Source organism: Chlamydotis macqueenii, chromosome 6 (assembly GCF_036417535.1).
Source record: "Chlamydotis macqueenii isolate bChlMac1 chromosome 6, bChlMac1.mat, whole genome shotgun sequence".
In the NCBI taxonomy this organism is placed as follows: domain Eukaryota; kingdom Metazoa; phylum Chordata; class Aves; order Otidiformes; family Otididae; genus Chlamydotis; species Chlamydotis macqueenii.
Genome location: NC_141561.1, coordinates 17428076 through 17446389, shown reverse-complemented (window position 1 = coordinate 17446389; position 18314 = coordinate 17428076). Strand labels below are relative to the sequence as shown.

Sequence of the window (18314 nt, the reverse complement as noted above, 5' to 3'; positions counted from 1 at the left end):
GCCCCACACAGCCCCCCCTCCAGGGCACACACACGTGTTTCCCCATCCCTGCAATGTGTGTGTTTGCTGGCTGTGTGCTGTGTGAGGTTCACTGAGCGTCCATCGTCTCACCGCCTCATCGCCCTTACTTGCCATGGGGCCACCGGGGACAGCTTGTGCTCCCCACACAGACGTCGCTGGAGGCAGTCATGGCAGGCAGAGGTTCCTCGTCCCCACCTCGTGCCGAGGTCCCAGCCCTGCCGCTCGCTGTCCTTATCGGCCAGCCGCGGTCCCCGCGCTGCTCCCGCCAGGGAAGCCACAACCCTTCCTGTGTGATCTTATCTCCGGCGTTTTATGAATGACTCGCAAGCCTCCGCAGGCTGTCTCTGAATGGGAAGGCAGCTCATGGGCTGGAGCGGGTGTGCGCACACGCGTGTGCGTGTGTGTGTGTGTGTGTGCGTGGCTGGGAGCAGACACATCCTGCCCATCACTAGAGCTGGCTCGCCCCGCAAGCCATGCCGCAGTCTCTGGAGGGAAGCAGATGAAGCCTGATGGGCAAAGGGATGCACAGCTGCCCCACTGCGGCACCCTGGCAGGAACCGGCTCCCAGCAGTGGTTTCCTGGCAGGGTGACGGTGCCTCTGCTCTCTCCCGCAGAGCCTGCCGCAGATCTGCGCTGTGGAAGAGGGACAGGCGTTCGCTTCTGCTCTGCAGCAGCTCTATGTGGCGGTGTCACAACAGGAGGCCAAGCAGGCTCGGAAACGGCAGCGCTCAGGTGAGGAGCGCCATGGCTGTGGGATGGGGAGTGGGGCCCTGGATGCAGGTCATCCTGTGCAAGTCTCCCCATTTGCTTTCCCCTCACGGGCTGAGCTCCCCCACTCAGGCGTCATTCCTGGTGTGGGTTTGGGTGATGCCCTGTGCTCCCTCATCTCAGTCCTGAATTGCATCTCTTTCTGTTGGTACCAGAAGACACCAAGGATCCAGTGCCCACTGTAGAGGCTGTGGAGCACTCCTCTCCACCACCTCCATCCCAGGAGGATGAAACAGCATCTTCCAGTGAGGGAGCCACGGTGAGTGGAGCTCTAGAAATAACCTCTCCGTGCCAATGGCAGGATGGGGCCCGCACCTCCCTTCCCTCCTCGCATCCCAACTCTGTACCTCTCCAGGATGGGCTGGGGTCTCAGCTCGCTTCCTAGCCCATCCTACGCCATGCATCTTGGCTGGGGAGTGTGTGGGTCCGTTGCACACGTGTGTGTGTGTGTGGTTTGCACACCCAAACACATGCATCCATCCTGTGTGAAGCCCCAGGGTGGTCTGACAGTGCCTCTGCTTTGCTTCCAGCCAACATCCTCCCCAGCTCAGAAGCCCCGGCTGCCTGCGGCCAAGGCCAAGCCGAAGAAGGCGAAGGGGCTCTTCAGCTGAAAAGTCGTTGCCACCCACCCTGAGGGTCTCTGCTCCCCCCAGCATCTGAAAGAGGCAGCACAGAGCACCCGTGCATCCTCTGCCTCCTCTCCTGCACGTCCCAGCCGACCCTGTCCGGGTCATGGTCGCCTCCCGAAGTGTCTCCAGCTAGGGAGATGTGATATCTTGTTCCTTCAGTGGTGTCTCAGGAACCACTTTTCTACCTCTTCCCTGGTGCAGAGCTTGCCCAGGCTGCCCCACAATGAAGCCTGCGCTGGACCTGGAGGGAGCAGGGAGGATGCTGTCTGGTGGGTGTGGGAGAGCTGGGGCTCCGGTGAGGCCATGGGGTTTGGCTAGATGACAGCCCACCCTGCACTCATGTGGATTTGCAATAAAGGGCTGTGTCTGGGTGAGATTCCCTCTCCTGCTCTGTCTTCTCTGGGCCCACAGTGTCCAGGCAGGGGTGCAGCCCCCACTGCCATTGGTTGCTACTCAGGCCAGTCCTGCTGTCCCAGTGACCCTGGGTGGTGAGGTGACAGCAGCTCATGACAGCAAGTTATAGATGCTCTCTGGACACAAAGCACCACATCTGCCCCTCCACACCCCGTCCATCCATCCATCCATCCATCCATCCATCTCTGCTCTCCTCTTCTAACCCTTGTGTCCACGTGCTTCCTTTGGGGCTGGGACCCCACTCTTGTGCCCAAGTCGGGTCCTAACACAGCAGCCGAGAGCCAGGCAGCACTGCTGCAGGCAGGCTGCAGCCCGCGGTGCCGCTCGCCTGGGGTAGGGACCCATTCCCCCAACTGCCCCAGTCCCTGGGGCTCTGCCAGCCGCAGTCACGCTGCCTGCTCTCCTGGGCAGCACGGGGGAAATAAAAACATCCGGAGCAGCCCCTGTGTATGTGGAAGGGGAATGAAAGGGCCTTTGCTGGGCCACGGCTGGCCAGTCCCAGGGTGAGAGTAGCTGGTTGCTTTTTATATTTCCTCTCTGAGGGAGCAGCGTGCGGGGCAGGCTGGGTTGTGGGAAGGGGAAGCCATGGGATGGGGACCTTGTGCCAACAGCCGTAGCTACGTATCCTGCCTTCTCCCAGCATCTTACCCTGGCAGCTGTGCGTTTGCCTGACGGGCTCTTGACCCCAGGGAGGATGCTGCTGCTGGCTGGGTAGGACCAGGGCAGCAGTTTAGCAGCTTTATGTTTTGTGTGTCCTTTGTCACCAAGTTGTTCCCTTGGTTCAACCTCTGCTCCATCCACACGGGCTCTGTCTCTTCGCTTGGGAGCTGCTCTGTCCCAGTCTGGGTCCCCCAGCTCTCTGTTTATCCTGGGCTTTCTGCTGCTTCTCTGTGCACACCAGGACCTGCAGGAGGAGAGTTTGTCACCCCAGAGCGGACATTTGGCTCATCTGTCTCCTTTGGGGCTGAGGGGACATCACATGGGGCTGAGGGAGGGGGGCATTCCCATCCCACTGTGCCAGTGGCTGGTGGGCTCTCTAGGGGAGCAGACACTGCAAACCAGCACCTGCACCCCTGAGTCGTCCTGGCTGCCAGCTGCACCCTGACAGTGTCTGATTCTCCCTAAGGTGCTCAGCTCATGGGAGCTGTTGCAGGGATGCTTCAGGGGTGTTGCTCATGAGCCCTGTCACGCTACAGGATAAGCCCTCCTGGGCGGCCCTGAAGCCCTGTGCCCACGGGGTGGGCGAGCACCCCGGCAGGTATGGGCTGGGGGTAAAGACTTGCTGCACGGACAGATCCTGCTCCGCTCGCCCTGCTCCCAAGGCAAGGCAAGGTGGGGCTGCAGGAGTATGGATGTGGGGTAAATAAAAGCAGGAGAGTGAAGACACTAGTGGGAAAAAGCTCTTCCAACACTCCCCAGGGCACCGCGGGGACCCCAGTCCCCCAGACTCCAGCGTGGGGCTACCGGTGCCTCCCTGGCCCAGGTTGCCGCCGGCTCCGGGGAGTGTCACCACTCATTGTCCCATCCTGTCCCGCTGGGGTCTCCTTCCCTGTCCCCACCCCCTCCTCCCTGGAGCCGGCTGGATTTGAGCTCCCGACACACATTAAAGGCCACAAGTTCGGCCTCGGCCTCCATAAATTTGATTCCATAAATATTAGTTTTCGCAGGGTTTAATGAAGCCGTTATGCTGGGCACGGCCCAGCACCCCGACCCGTGCCCTTAATAAGGGCTCTGTGGCCTCGATTAAAGGGACCTTTCAATCGCTGTCAAGTATTTTTAGAAAAGGAAAAGAGGAAAAAAAAAAAAGAGAGAGAGAGAGAGGGAGAAGAAGACGACCAAGGCAGCGAATGGGGAGAGGAAAATCCCAAACCCGTCCAGTGCAAAAATAGAGAAATAGCACCACCTAGACTGCATCGTCCGGCTCCGCTGCCCGCTCGCCCGCTCGCCCGTGGGCCAGCCCCGCGTCCCCTGCCCCGGGCAGCCTTGGGAGCCCAGCGAGGTGTCTGCGGGACGCTGCCCTCCCGCTCGGGGCAGGGGTAGGGTGGGGAAAGCTGGGGTGCAGAGGAAGGAGGGACTCGGACAAGGTCGGGATGCAGGCAGGAGCAGAGTGTGGTGCCTGGGCATCCTGGCAGCACCAGGGTGAATGAGCGATGGGAGATGCAGTGCGATACAGGGATGGGCACTGCATCTCCCCCAACTCTGCTGGAAGGTAATTCCTCCCTGTGCCACAGTGCTGTGCTGGCCGGCATCCCTTCCCACCAGCTCTCTGCTCAGAAATTCCCTCTCATCCTCCAGTTAAGAGAGACTCTGTCACAACTTCCAGCCCCCTCTCCGCTGCCCTGAGCTGCTGTCCCACTTTGGCACCGTGTGCCAGTGGGCTTTGCCTGGCAAGGACAGGAGCTGCCTTTGGGAATGCTGACACCATGGGCAACAGTGCTCCTACAGTCTGTCTTAGCCCCCTGGAAGGTGTGGGAACCTGAGGCAGGGTTCCCAGTCGCAGAGCCACCCCTGCAACCAGCACAGGATAGCAGAGCTGGGGCAGGACCAAGGGATGCTTGGAACTGAGACAGTTCCTGAGAGGCTGCTCTTCATCAGCACAGGGCTGTTAATGAGTGCGATTGATTCTCCTGTGAGTGGGAGTGATTCTCCTGTGTCCCGTGTCCTGTGCAGGAGCCCAACCAGCCCAGCAGGTCCCTGCTCCGCTGGGAGGAAACAGACTCTGTGCCTAGTGACAGGACACTGTCACTGCTTGCTGTGGCCAGAGCCAATGCAGGATGCCGAGGTGCCTGCATGGGTAGGAGCTGCTGTCACCTACAGAGATCCCTGTCTGCAGCCCTGGGCCTCCGTGGGACATGAATTTTGTACCAGTGAGGGGTGGGCATGGCTGCTGTCAGCCCAGAGCTGCTGTGAGGGGGACAGACAGGCATGACACACAGGCTGCATGCTGGCAGGCTGCAGAGGTTGTTTGGAGGTCTGGGTTTGGGCATTGTCAGCCACCGCACACTTCGGCCTGGGAATGCCCTGCACCCCTAGACCCAGCGTCACCCCAGATGATCCTGTTCACTGCTCCCTCATGGCAGTGATGAACAAGGTGGGGAGCTGGGCTCGAACAAGCTGGGGGGACCCTATGGACCTAGCCCAGACTCCAATTTTCCTGTGTCCATGATGCACAGAGAACTGCTCCCCTTCTGCAGCCCTGGAAAGCCAGGGGTGAGAATGGGGAGCGGTGTTGTGGCATGTCCCCTCTGCTTCTCTGCTGCTGATGCCCTTAAGGATGCTCCGCTGAAGAGCTGTGGAAGTGGGGTGGCCTGGGGCTGCTGGCCAGACCCTCTTGCTTCACCAATTGCAGGAGCAGCAGGACAGCCTCACCATCCCACACAGTGGCAAGGACTTCACAGAGGCTCTGGGCACTGATGTTAGGTACCCAAAGACCTGACGGAGTGCAGCTGCTGCGTATGAAAATCTGATGGAGATGCCTCTGGCCAGCTCCACTTTGCCTGCAGTTCCTGCAAAGGGAATGGTCCACTGGATAGCAGCATCCCAAGCCCACGGGTGCTGCTGGCTCCCCAGTCTGCATCCTTCTTGCCTGAGCTGCTTGGTCCCACTGAGGCCCTGCAGCCAGAGCTGGGCCGTTCCAGCCTGGCCTCTCTGTGCGTCCCTAGGAATGTCCCGTGCCCTGTGCCCACCAAAGAGCTGGCGAGGAGACATCCCTGAGAGCTGTGTGCATGGGGGGGCGTCCCAAGGCCCTGTCTCACCTGGGAAGGTCCCAGAGAGCCAGAGGTGGTGCAAGAAGAACCATGCCGGACCCATCCCCACCACACAGCTAGGGGAGAACCGGGGGGGCCCTGCAAGCCCTTGCTCCTGAAATCAGGGTGTTGTATTTACTTTCCCCTTTTGGCAGCTAGAAGGGGAAGCCCATCCCAGCCCCTCATTGTTGTCTCAGCGAGTTAATCAGATGCCATAATCCTGTTGTGGAAATATCGGGCCTCCCTGGAAACAATGGGGAGCGAGAATATTGTGGTTAAATTTCAACCAGCTGCCTCCCTGCTCTGTTTGATCCCCGCCCGCAGGCCCGGGCCCCTGGCGAGCAGGCGGCGCGGCGGGGGCCGGAGCCCCAGGGGTGCCACCCTGCGCCCACGCCGCCGCGGGGGAGCCCCCGCGGGACGCCCCGTGGGGTAGAGTGCCAGTGGGGGCATTGCGGCGCGCCGGGCGTACCTCGGAGCAGCGGTGGGGCTGTCCCGGGGTGGGGGGGGGGCAGGTGACTGCGGGCACCCACGGCGGGGTGGGCTGCTGGCCGCGGGGCGGGGGGGGGAGGAGGCTGCGGGCGGCCCGGGGCAGGTTCCGCGGGGAGGAGGCGAGGGAGGGAGGGCGCTGGGAGGCTGGGACACGGGCAGGGTGCGGTCCTGGCGGTTCCCGGTCCCGGATCTCTTCAATTTCCCCTCTCACTCCTGCCCGGGGAGCGGAGGCAGCGGCGGCTCCGGCTCCAGCTCCTGACCGCCGGTGCGCAAACCGCGGGGGGCTCCGGCAGCGCCGAGCCCCGCGCCCCGCAAGCGACCGCTCGCCTGCCAAAACAAACGGCCCTTCGCTATTTATTGCCGCCGCCGGGCCACGGCAGCTCAGAGCGGGCCGACACCGGCCCGCCGCACCGGGCAGCCGGAGCACACCCGCCGCCGGGCACCCACTGCGCCCCGCCGCCGCCACCGGTACCGGTACCGGCACCTGCCCCGCCGGCTGCGCGCCGCATGGGGAGCCCCGGGGCGGTCGGTGGGAGCGGCGGCCGAGCCTAGCGGGGCCCCCGGAGCCGCCGGTCCCCCGGGCCGCCCCGGGGCCGCCGGGCGCGCCATGAAACCGGCGCGGCTGCTGCTGCTGCTGAGCGGGTGCGCGCTGCTGCTGGCGCCGGCCGTGCGCGGGTGCGGGCCGGGCAGGGTGGTGGGCAGCCGCCGCCGCCCGCCCCGCAAGCTCATCCCGCTCGCCTACAAACAGTTCAGCCCCAACGTTCCCGAGAAGACTCTGGGGGCCAGCGGCCGCTACGAGGGCAAGATCGCGCGTAACTCGGAGCGCTTCAAGGAGCTCACCCCCAACTACAACCCCGATATCATCTTCAAGGACGAGGAGAACACCGGCGCCGACCGGCTCATGACCCAGGTACGGCCCCGCAGCCGCACGCTTCTTCCCCCCGCCACCCCCGCCCCGGGCACCTGCGGGCAGCGGGACTGCCCGGGCGCTCCCCGCGCCCCGTTCTCCCGGGGCAGCGCGGGCAACAGCGGCGCTGCGGGTTCCCCGTCCTGTCCCGGGCATCCTGGTGCCCGAGCCGGGCTGGTGGGCTGTGCAGGGCGGGCATCTCGCTGCGCCGGGCGCTGCAAAGCTCTGCCCCTTCGGCTGGGCAGCCCGTCCCCCTGCGCCTCGGTACGGCAGCGCCTTGTCCTCCGGGATGGCAGCACCCTGCCCCGCTGCTACTCGGACCCAGTGGTACCCAATGCCTGCTGCACCCCTAGATGTGCTCCTGTGCCTCCCGAGCTGTCCCCCAAGCCATGTCCGCCTGTCCCTTGAGCTGGCAGCACCCTGCCCCGCTGTCCTGTGTCCTGTCCCCTCAGGTGGCAGCAACCTGCCCCAACCCACGTCCCCCTGTCCCTTAAGCTGGCAGCGTCTGGCGCTGGTGCCCCCTGGGCCATGCTATGCTGCCACCGATCTGGCAGCATCCTGCCAAGCCACCCCTGAGCCGGCAGTGCTATGCTACGCTGTTCCCCAGCCGGAGTGCACCCTGCCTCGCTGCACCCATCCTGCCCTTGCCCCTCTGCTCTGCCTCCGGAAGCCCTTGCTGGAGTGTCATCCTTGTCCTGCTCTGCTGCCAAAACCCTGTGCCATGCCTTAGCGCCCCATTCCTATGTGTCTCGGGTGGGACGGTGAAGGGTGCCTGATGGAGGTTGCCCTCAGCTTGCGGCGCCTGGGAACGGGGACAACCTGTTATTGCCAATGCCCTGCTGCAGCCAGCTTACAAGTGCCCTGGGCCAGCGGGAAGGAGGGGTGTGGGGGACAGAGGACGGCAGCGGGTGGGGGGGTGATGCTGGACGAAGGTTACTCTGTGTTTTAATATTGCCAGGAGAATGCCTGAGGGTTTCAGGAATGCAGATAAGGAGCTGCACGGCCTTGCTAAGAAACCTGGCCACCAGCCTCAGCGCTGGGTTACAGCCTGAGCGAGCTCCCGGGGGAGGCAGGGAGTGGGGGAACCGGGGCTGCCCCGCTGACCGCTGCACCTTCCAGCCTGGGGCTGGCGAGCGGGTGAGTGCGAATGGCAGTGGTGGCAGGCGCTGAGGGGGCTCTGGCCATGGTTTCTGGCTGAGGTGTTGGTAACGGCGGCAGGAGAAGCTGCTTGGGTGCTGGCTTGACAGCTCTGCAACCCTGCGTGCCCCGGGGGCAGGTCCCTGAGGGCAGGGGCCATGGTCCAGGGCAGTTCTCAGGCTGGGGACTGCAGCAGGGGGACCGGAGCTCCCTGTGAGGCAGCACCGAGCTTGGGGAGTTGCACAAGTCATGGTTGCTGGTTGCTGGAGCCCCGGGGTTGAGCTGGAGCCTGCATCTCCCAGAGATGTCGAGGAAGCGGTGAGCTCTGCTGGTCTGTGCATTGGGGAAGCAGGTAACATCGGATTACTTGAGCTGGAGGCAAGAGAGTGCTTCTGGCTGCATTTGCTCTTGACAGTGCTCCCACCACCTGCCCTAACCCAGCTAGTGCGCCCCTGCACCCCTGAGAGAGAGAGGGCTCATGTCCCACCTGCCGGTTCCACACTTCTCTTCGTCCTGCTGCATTGTTGGCAGGGTACCTGCAAGCTCCCCGGTCCTCTTGAGTTGCCCAAATGAGGGTTCTTACCCTCCCAGGATCCCTGGCCACTCCACATCCATGCACAGATGGTCCCTTGGGCATCTCTGTAGGGAAATGTCCCCATTGCTGTAGAGGCAGCATGACTTCTGGTAGCTTGCTGCCATCCCACAGCCCTCTGGGCTTGTCCCGTGGCCCCTGGCTGTGGCAGATGTCCCCAGATGCAGGACCTCTGTCTCTGGCACCATGCCTTTTGTTGCTATGGGTTGGGAAAGGCCATTGACCCAACTCCTTGTCCCTTCCCCTAGTGCTCTGGCTTTTACTGCTGTTGACTCACTTCAAACCTGTTTTCTTTCCCCAAGTCCAAGGGTCTGGGTGTCCCAGGCAGCCGGAAGATGCCGCCTGCTTGGGGGGGTGGGTAGTGCTGCTCTCTGCCTGCCTTTCCTTTATCGTTTCATCTTCCTCAAGAATTCCAGTGTGTTTGCTCTTGCTGGTCCCACTCGGAGGTGCTGAGATAAGGCTGAAGGCAAAGCCCGCCTCACCTCTCCTCGGCAGCCTGGCCCAGGAATGTCCTGGGCCCCCTGTCCCCATGGAATCCCAACCCTGAGCCTCTCCCTACTCCAGCCATCACCTCTTGCAGCCACCATTGGCCCAACTGGTGTGGAGACTGTTCTTGCAGTGGTGAGGAGTTGCTCATGGAGACCTTGGGATAGGACTCTTGGTTTCCTTTGCGAGAAACCTCACCTGGGGAGATGCTACTGGGAGCCTTTCTTTCCTGGCCAGGCTCTGGACATGGTGGATAGCTGTGTCTAAACACGCTCCACCCACAACCTCTGTACTAAGGCTGTGGTCAGATTTGAGTGCCCTGCGTACCTCTTCTGAGGTGGCCTTGGCGTCCCTGCTGGCTGTGCCCTTCCTTCCAGACCTGCTGCTTTCCCAAAGGGGTTTGCCTTCCCCCACAGGTCATGGTTCTGTCCCCAGTCTGGGCACAAGAAGGGAGATGCCGATGCTGGTCTGCAGGGAGAATATCTCTGCTCAACCCAGCTCAACATCCGCAGGGTCTCCACTGTGACATGAACAACGGCACATTGCCACCCAGCTCAGTGTGATGGCATGGGCGCTCATCCTGCATGTGGCCTAGGGGTGCCTGGTCACCTGCACCACTACACGGACAAGCTGTGCCCCCCTCACTGTCACCACTCACCTTTCCCCTAAACTCTGCTATGTGCCGGTTGCATGGGTTTCAGCCTCCTGGCTGTTCATCAGAGCAGCACTGGGGCTGATGAGCCATGGCCAGGGCTCAATGCTGAGCTTGGACATCCCACCCCAGCCTGGACTCCTCAAGGCCCGTGGGCCATGGTGGCACTGCCACATCTTTGCAGTCACCTTGTGGGACCTTGTGTTCACCCCTAAGCAAGAGGGGCACTGTGCCACACAGGCAGGCATGGTCACCTTGGTCCCCGAGGATGCTGAAGTCCCTCAGGGCTGTGCCTGGGGAGGAAGTGAGGTCTCCTGCAGCCCCTGGAAAGCAGAAAACCTGCAAACAACCCATGCTCACAGGTTCCTTGGTCCCTGCCTACTTATCTGTGCAGGCAGCAGAGCCCCTGGGCAGGCAGCATCTGTCCCTTCCTGCTCTCTGCCCATCTACACCAGCACCTCATGCCCATGCCTGCACCTTGTCCATCGCTGCCTGCTCCTTGCCCATCCCTGGCCATCCCTGGCCATCCCCGACCATCCCTGCCCACCGCTGTCTTCTCCCTGCCTCCTGTGCCTGCTCCCTGCCCATCCCCATCCGTTTGCCCTTGCCCATCCCACCCTGCTCCCTACTCATCCCTGCTCATCCCTGCCGCTCCCTGCTCGTGGTTGCCCGTTCCCTGCCCATCCATGCCAGCTCCTTGCCCGTCGCTCCCCGCCCGCCGGTACCGGCTCCGTGCCGGTGCTCTGACACCTGCTGGCCACCAAAGGCACAGGCAGAGTCGCCGGTCCAGGCAGGGTGCTCCGGGCCTCTGCCTTGTCTCTGTGTGCCCAGGGAGGGGAAAGTGGGACCCTTGGGCTGGGCCTGTACTGGGAGAGGCACATGCAGGGGACAAGGTGGGTCCCATTAGCGAAGGGTGGCCTTGCCCCAGGGGCTGATGGCAGGCGGTGTGGCCGGCTGGGGACGGGTCTGTGTGTGGGCAGGGTGCCCTCGCAGGACAGAGGGGCTGGCGGTGAGGACAGGATGGGTGCCCAGAGCAGAGTGCTGGCATGGGAGCAGCAAGAGGACACCTGGAGGGATGGCTTGCGGGATGCAGGGGGTACTGGGGTCTCCCTGCTTGCCTTCAGCCCTGAACCTCCTTGCTGCCCCTCTCAGTGGTGTCCCTGTGGGGCCGGGGACTTTGGGAGCTGCTTGTGCCAAGTGGCACCACGGTGGTGTTGGATGGGGACAAAAGTCATTCCCCACCCTCCTCCTCCTCCCCTCACCTGGCAACTGTTTGTCCAACACCTTCCTGGTTTATCTCCCCACACCCATGGCTCTGTGGGACAAGGGCAGAGGTGTTCCCCCGCCTCATGCGGGACAAAGGCCTGCCTGGCACTGCCCTTCCCGGGGCCCAGACCCTGCCAAGAGCAAGTGGGTTTCCCCGAGAGCAGCAGTGCTCACCTCCCCTGGACTGGAGCAGATGCTGGGGGACAGGGTGAGGGCCCCACTTTTTTGGGGAGCAGCTCCCTGCGGAAGCAGTGCTGGGGCATTTCTGAGCTAGTGGGTGTAGCCAGCATCGCATTTTATAGCCCTGGCTCCTGCTCACTGTGACTGTGTCCCACCGCCCATGGCATCCTGTGCCAGGGGGTTCCAGCGCTGATCTGGGCATCACATGAAAATGTCCCCTCTGGTGTCTGATTTTTAGGGTGCTGTCCAGTGCTTCCCAGGACTGGCCTTGTTGCATGGCCATGAATGTTCTGTTTTTCACCCTGATTTAATAGTCCTCTCCAGGACCCTCCAGCATCTCCTTTCCAGGCTGCACAGGCCTAGTCCTTTCACCTGGTTTTGTGTAGAAGCACTCATGTTGCTTTTCCTGCACCTTTTCTAGCTCTCTGCCATTCCTTCTGCGGCAGGGAAAGGGACCAGATGTGCGTGTTGTACTTTCGCGAGCCAAGCGCACAGAGGCTTGTTTGCTCCCTGAAATGCAGCTGTGGCTGGGGTCAGCAGGCAGTGAGGTTGGGAGGGTTGCAGCACCAGTGTTTGGGGCTGGCATCCCTCTGCTTGCTGGGGAGTCCCCTGGCAGGAGGGGACAAGGTAGGGCAGTTGCCTTGCTTGTGTGACCTCTATGGCCACCAGGTTTGGGGCTTTTGGGATCTTCTGCTTTTCCTCAGCCTTTGTGGTGGGGAGAGGTGGAGGGGGCTTCATGCCACATCACTTCTGCTCCGGCACAACAGAGCTCTTGGGAGGGTTTGGCGTTTCCCCCGTGAGCAGAGGCTGGAGGAAGCTATGAGTCTGCTCAGTGCAACGTCCTTGTGCCTCAGGACTTGAGGAGTGATACCAAGCAGCGCTGTGCTGAGGACTGGGCAGGCTGTTTCGTTTGTGCCTGGGGAACTTTGCTGGGGACCCTGGGGGATCCTCCCAGCCAGGAGGCATCGAGGTCTCAGCTTGGGAGCAGAGAGGGTAGTTCACCCTGACCAAGGCCCTGCTGCCCAACAGGCTCTTCAACAAGCTGGGTAGTGAGGGGGAGATGGAGGGCGAGATGGGTACCCCGATGGAGTGTGCACCCTTGGGACATACTTTGTCAAACAAGTGGGTATCGGGCACTGCAGGGAGTCAGGAGGGCATGGGATGGCCAAGGCACCTCACGTTCTCAGCTCTTCCTCTACTGGACCAGCCCCCAAAGGGTCTGAGGACCCAGAGAGGCTTTGTGGACTCAGGATGGGATACAACCTGTCAACAAAGCAGCTAATCCTCTCCCATCCAAAAAGCTTTTTCTGACTCTGCCCCTCTGCCCTGCAGCGCTGCAAGGACCGCTTGAACTCCCTGGCCATCTCCGTCATGAATCAGTGGCCGGGGGTGAAGCTGCGGGTGACGGAGGGCTGGGACGAGGACGGGCACCACTCAGAGGAGTCGCTGCATTACGAGGGCCGAGCCGTGGACATCACGACCTCGGACCGGGACCGCAACAAATACGGCATGCTGGCTCGCCTGGCCGTGGAGGCTGGCTTTGACTGGGTCTACTACGAGTCCAAGGCGCACATCCACTGCTCCGTCAAGTCAGGTAAGGCCCGGGGGGGGCAATGAGCAGGGCTGGCGTCCAGCTCCCCTGTTGCAGCGTGCCTGGGGAGCCTGGCTGGCTGGGGCACTCCCGAGGGGGTGCTGGCTCTCACAGCCCTATTTCCCTATCTGGGGCAGACAGTCGGGTGAGGGGTGAGTCGCACACCTCTGGCCAGCAGTGCTGTGGGACAAATTTCCCCATCTGGTTCCCACGGACCTGCGGCCTGACTGACCCTCTCTGCCCACCTGCTATTCCCACCCCACATCCCCTTCTCCCCGAGCCTGTCCCCCCAACTCTGCCCGTCGCATCTATCCCCTGCCCTTGCAGTCCCTTCGTGCCCAATTGCCCATGTTCAGCCCCGTCCAGGGTCGAGGCCACGCAGGCAGGGACAGAGCAGGGTGCCCTGGGATCCGCTCTCTGCCGTGCAGAAGGGGAGCAGAGCGGGAGGGGTGCTGGGGGCGGAGGGAGCTGGTTTGGAGCGAGAGGTGCTATCGTCGCTGCTGGTGTTCGCTTCCCCCCGTGGGTGGGGGGCGGGGTGGCTGCTCTCAGGCCCTAGCGGTGGCCAGGTCGGGATTGCGTGGGGTGTAAGACCCCTCCCTCCCCAGCTCGGGGCGATGCTGCAGCCCCGGGCCCCGCGCAGCCCCCGCCGGAGCGGCCGCGCTGGCTGCGGGCGGCAGAGGGCAGCAGTGGCCCACGCAAGGAACTGGCCACGCAGCCCCACGAGCACGCGCCAGGAGAGGGTCGTGCTGCTGCCCGGACGGCTGCGTGCCCGTGTCGGGACAAGCCGGGAAGGGCTCTGCCTGTGCGTGGGCTTGCGTGGACACAGAGGCGGCCTCGGTGGCTGCAGGCACACGCACACGGAGAGGGCTGTGGCCACACACGCGTGCCCACCCGTGTGCCACGCACTGTGCCGCGGCGGTGCCAGGGCTGGTGGGCCCGTTCTGCCCTGCACCTCTCGCCCCCGGGATCGGCTCCCACCGCATTCTGCCTGTCCTACCGCCCTAGCCCGTGGCCAGCGGCCTGACACCCCCAGACGCCAGCCTGCCCCCCCGCGCTGACCCGCTCCCCCGTGCCGATGCCAGGACGGGCCCAACACCGGCCGGCGATGGAGATGGGGCCACTGCGCCGCAGAGAGGGAGCAACGCGCCCCCGAAGAAGAGGGACAAAGCGTGGGCGAAAGACCAGGGCTCCTGTGTCCCAGGGCACCCCGTGGGGCTGGCTGGAGGAGTGGGGCCAGACTCCGAAGCAAGGATCATGACCTCAGAGCTGTGGAGCTGGCCAGAGGAGTGGGGCTGTGCCCCTGGAGAAAGACGGAGGCTCTTGAACCCTGGGCTGCTCCCCTGGACTGACTGAAGAGTGATACTGTGACCCAGGCAGCAGACCGTGGCCCTGAGGCCCTGGAGGGCTTCTGGAGGCTGGCCACAGCTCCCTCGCTCCGCAGCAGCTCCTCAGGGCTCTGCGTCCCCCATATTTATCTCCAAGGCCATGGGGAGCCCAAGGGTGCGTGGTGGAGGCTATGGGGTGCATATCCTGACCCCCCGCCCTGCCCCCCACCCCCACCCCAGAGCTGTGTACAGAGGGCAGCCGGGCTGCCCCTGCCTCTTAGTAAATGGCTTTTATTTTTGTACGGATGGCCACGTGGCCTGTTGTATGTATTGCGTCTCCTTGGGGTCCCCCCCACCCCCCGTGCACCCCTCCATGCCCAGTGCCTGTGCTCCCCACTTCTGCCAGGTGCCCCTCTTGCCCTCCTGCCAGCCCCTCCCCATGGCTCTGCCGCTTGCCCGGCGATGCAGGTTGCAGGATTTGGGACCTGGCCTCCAGGGAAGGCAGGGGGCAGACACTGCACCTCATCTGAGCAATAAAAGGATTCTGTCCCAGAGATGGATGCCTCTCTTCATGGGCCTGGGGGCTGGGATTTGGCTCTGCCCAAAGCTGGGGAGGGATGAGGGGCAGTGGCATCTGGGTGGGGACACTCAGGGATTATCTGGGGGAGCTGGGAGAGGGCGCTGCAAGGGGCTGGGAGCTCGAGGCTGGGGCTGTGCAGGGCCAGAAGCAGGACCCTGGGTGAGAGGACCCTGGCAGATGGTGGGAGGGCATCATGTAGATGCTAACATGGGGGTTGCTGGGGCTTGGGGGACCAGGGCTGCTGTGGGAGCTGAGCCCCGTTCTTTGGGAAGCCAGGGTTCCCTTGCTAAGTGCCAGGATGGGCCCTTGGTGGCTTGCTGCATCTTTTCATCTGGGGAAGGGTGGGACCGCAGTGCCACCATCCCAGGGGACAAGCCCCAGAGAGTTTGGGTGCTTTACCCTGTGACAACTGCTAGCAAAGCCCTGCCCAGGAGGCTGGTGGCTTTTGCCTGATGATGGCCACAGGCTGCGACATCTCCCTGCGGCTCAGAGAGGGCATTAGCTGGCATCAGCAGCACAGGGGCAAGCAGACTGGAGAAAGGAGCAGGGCTGCGGTGCAGGGTGGAGGGGTGCTGCAGTGCTGGGGGAGGGCACTGCACCCTGCACCATTCCTTGCAGCATCCTCACCCAGGCCCAGCACTGCAGGGGACGGGGATGCTGTGGGGATGTAGAGCGTGACCAGGCACTCTGCTCCTCAGCCTGCCACTGGCTCAGGGTTCTGCCTCCCTTTTTTTGAGCTTTGGTGTGTGTGTGTGTGTCCCACCCTGGCACTGTCTTGAGTGTTCAGGGCTCTGGCTGTGCCCTGCTCCCACCGCCAGGCAGGTTTTGGGACCCTGGGTGGGCAAAGCCGGGCAGCCTGGGAGGGTGTCTGCGTCGTGGAAGGGTGATGCTGGGAGTCTGGCCAATGGGTAACCCTCCTGTCCTCTCTCTCCCTGCGCAGAGCACTCAGCCGCTGCAAAGACGGGGGGCTGCTTCCCTGGGCAGGCGCTGGCAACACTGGAGGATGGTGTCCAGACGCCGCTGTGGGCTCTGCGCCCAGGCCAGCGGGTGCTGGCAATGGACGAGATGGGCAGGCCCACCTACAGCGACTTCTTGGCTTTCCTGGACAAGGAGCCCCGTGCCCTCATCTCCTTCCACGTCATCGAGACGCAGGAGCCACCCCGGCATCTGGCCCTGACGCCCACCCACCTGCTCTTCGTGGCTGAGAACGCCTCAGTGCCCGCTGCCCGCTTCCGCCCCACCTTTGCCAGCCATGTGCGCCCTGGACATTTTGTGCTGGTGGTGGTGGGGGAAGGCAGTTTGCAGCCCGCTGAGGTAGTGAGGGTGTGGGACCGGAGGGATGTGGGAGTCTACGCCCCACTGACGAGCCACGGGACGCTGGTGGTGGACGGCATGGTGGCCTCGTGCTTCGCCCTGGTGCAGGACCAACATCTGGCACAGCTGGCCTTCTGGCCACTCCGGCTCTACCACAGCCTGGTGGGGTGGTCAGGGGTGCAAGGGGATGGTGTGCACTGGTACTCGGGGCTGCTTTACCGCCTGGGCAGGCTGCTCCTGCCCCCCGACAGCTTCCACCCACTGGGGGTACCCCAGGCAGAGAGCTGAGGGTGCGCCCCGGCTGTGGCCGGCACTGCTGGTGGAGGCAGTGGCTCACCAGGGCCCAGCACCCTCTCCCAAAGCTGGGTGCCCATAGGGAGCTGCCTCCAGCCCTGCCTGCTTGGGGCACAACCACCTCCTGGTTGGGGGGCACTGGGGCTCCCCAGTGTGCCTCCTCCATGCCCACCACGACCTCCTCACCCCCTGTTCCTGGGGAAGGGGGGAGGCACGAAGGGTTCCCCTCAGACACAGGGGTACCCCCGGCTGGATCCACATGCTGCTATTTGTGTGTGTGCGTGTGATGTGCGTGTGTGTGTGCGGGATTAGCTGATGACGGAAGTCTGATGGACGAGGGGGAGTGGGAAGAGGAGAGAGCTCCTGGCCGCAGGCTGCTTCTGCGGCGCTCCCAGCCTGCATCCCAGCCTGCCTGCGTCCAGTGGGGAGGCTTTGGGAGAGGGGGCCCAGGGCCCTTTGCTGGGCAGCCCAGGTGGGCGATGGCTTTCCCACCCCTGGGACATGGCAACTGGGAGGCGGGTCCCCAGGTACTGGGACTGTGCCTTTCCCTTGCCCTGAAGGGGGGCACCCAAAATCAGCCCCTATATGCCTGGGGTGCCCAAGCATGGGCAGAACTGGAGGGGCTGGCACGGCTCTGGCAGGAGACCCCTGAATCAGTGACATGAGTGCTGCTGGAGTGAGAGATTGGGGAGCTGGACCCCAAGCTCTACCCAAAGCCACCGTGGCACCCACGTAGCCGGGCATGCCCGTGGGGATGCTGTGACAGCATGGGGGGGCTCCAGCTGGCAAGAGAGGGCTGCAGAGTCAGGCGTGCGGGCAGGAGGGTGTGAGAGGCATGGGAGCAGCGGTGGGGAAAGACAGGGCTGCAGCCCCAGCTTGCCAGAGCTGGGGAAAGGAAAGCGGCTGGGGAGAAAGCGCTCCCTCCCTTGCCCTCCCAGCAACCTGCCCCAAGCTGGCTCAGCCCAAAGCTGTGCATTTCCCACCCCAAAGCTAAAAAACTCCCCAAGGTCCAGATCCTGCCTGGCCTGATCTCCCCAACCCCCCAGCACCCCGAACCCTCAGGGTAACTCATTGCTGCTCACCCGCTCCTGGGACCTGGGGGGTTCAACCATGCAGCCATGGTCATCCCCCCACAAAAATCCTAACTAGAGCCTCCTCTGGCTCCACGTTAGAGGATGTGAAGGGGCTTGGGAGGCTCTGACCCACGTCGCTCCTGCAGCATTACGCATCTCTATTTATTTATCTGCTCTTTGTATGTTCCATAGATGGGAGGCAGTGTGGGCATGTGCACGGTGAGATGGGAGAGGGCGGGGGGAAGCTGTTTCTTTGGGGGGGGGGGGATGATTATTATTATTTTTTTTTTTAAGCAGAGAGCAGAAATTATTTAAAGATTATTTTAAAGCACAGTTTTTATGTTGACTGTTGTCCAGGGCGAAGTGAGAGAGCGTGAGCGCGGCCGACAGCAGGTGTATTTTTGTCTCTTCACTGGATGTACCTTTCCTGGTCGGGGACACAGCCCAATAAATTCATCGTCTCCCAGGCGGGTGCTCTGAGCTGTGGTGTGGGGAGGGCAGGCAGGGATTGGGGACACTTGCTGCCCATCATAAACTGGGCAGGCAGGGCTAGAGGGCAGCTTGTGCTTTCCTAGCACCAAGATTTGGCCACCCCAGTGCCCCCCACCTATAAGGGCAAACTCTCCCTCCCCAGACCACCATCCAGGGCCCCACACAGCCTCCTCATACCTGTCCCACCCATGCACCCCCCACCCCATCTCTAAGCTGCCCTGGTCTCCCCAGGGGGGCTGGGAGCGGGGTACCCCCAGGGCTTTCCCCAGACCCCACAGCATGTGGAGTGCGGAGCAATTCAGCAGCAGGATGTCAGTGAGTGCCCTCATCATCAAGGCTAATTTAAGGGCTCTGCGAG

At 63.0% G+C, this 18314-nt stretch overlaps 2 protein-coding genes across 4 annotated transcripts in view; both read left to right on the top strand.

Annotated features, from left to right (window-relative positions):
• LOC104485798 (non-homologous end-joining factor 1) overlaps window positions 1-1792 on the top strand; it is a 49735-nt gene extending 47943 nt beyond the window's left edge. For 2 of the 3 annotated variants that reach the window (XM_086750839.1, XM_086750838.1), the window contains exons 6-8: window positions 636-753; window positions 945-1048; window positions 1320-1792. In XM_086750839.1, coding sequence (XP_086606965.1) covers window positions 636-753; window positions 945-1048; window positions 1320-1400 — 303 coding nt within the window. In that variant the 3' untranslated portion in view covers window positions 1401-1792. Of the gene's footprint in view, window positions 1-635; window positions 754-944; window positions 1049-1299 lie in introns of all 3 variants that reach the window. The other variant, XM_086750840.1, reaches the window with a different exon arrangement.
• A 4882-nt stretch (window positions 1793-6674) lies between these two features.
• Window positions 6675-17668, top strand: IHH (Indian hedgehog signaling molecule). Its single transcript, XM_086750797.1, has 3 exons — window positions 6675-6977; window positions 12620-12881; window positions 15724-17668. The coding sequence occupies exons 1-3, from the start codon at window positions 6675-6677 to the stop codon at window positions 16383-16385; spliced, it is 1227 nt and encodes a 408-aa protein (XP_086606923.1). The 3' UTR covers window positions 16386-17668.
• Window positions 17669-18314: the final 646 nt, after the last annotated feature.

Bases quoted from the DNA above. Each gene is read 5' to 3' on its own strand.
- IHH (XM_086750797.1), top strand. From the start codon at position 6,675: ATGAAACCGGCGCGGCTGCTGCTGCTGCTGAGCGGGTGCGCGCTGCTG. The intron at 6,978-12,619 runs GTACGGCCCCGC...TCTGCCCTGCAG, and splicing joins CCGACCGGCTCATGACCCAG to CGCTGCAAGGACCGCTTGAA. The intron at 12,882-15,723 runs GTAAGGCCCGGG...CTCCCTGCGCAG, and splicing joins CCACTGCTCCGTCAAGTCAG to AGCACTCAGCCGCTGCAAAG.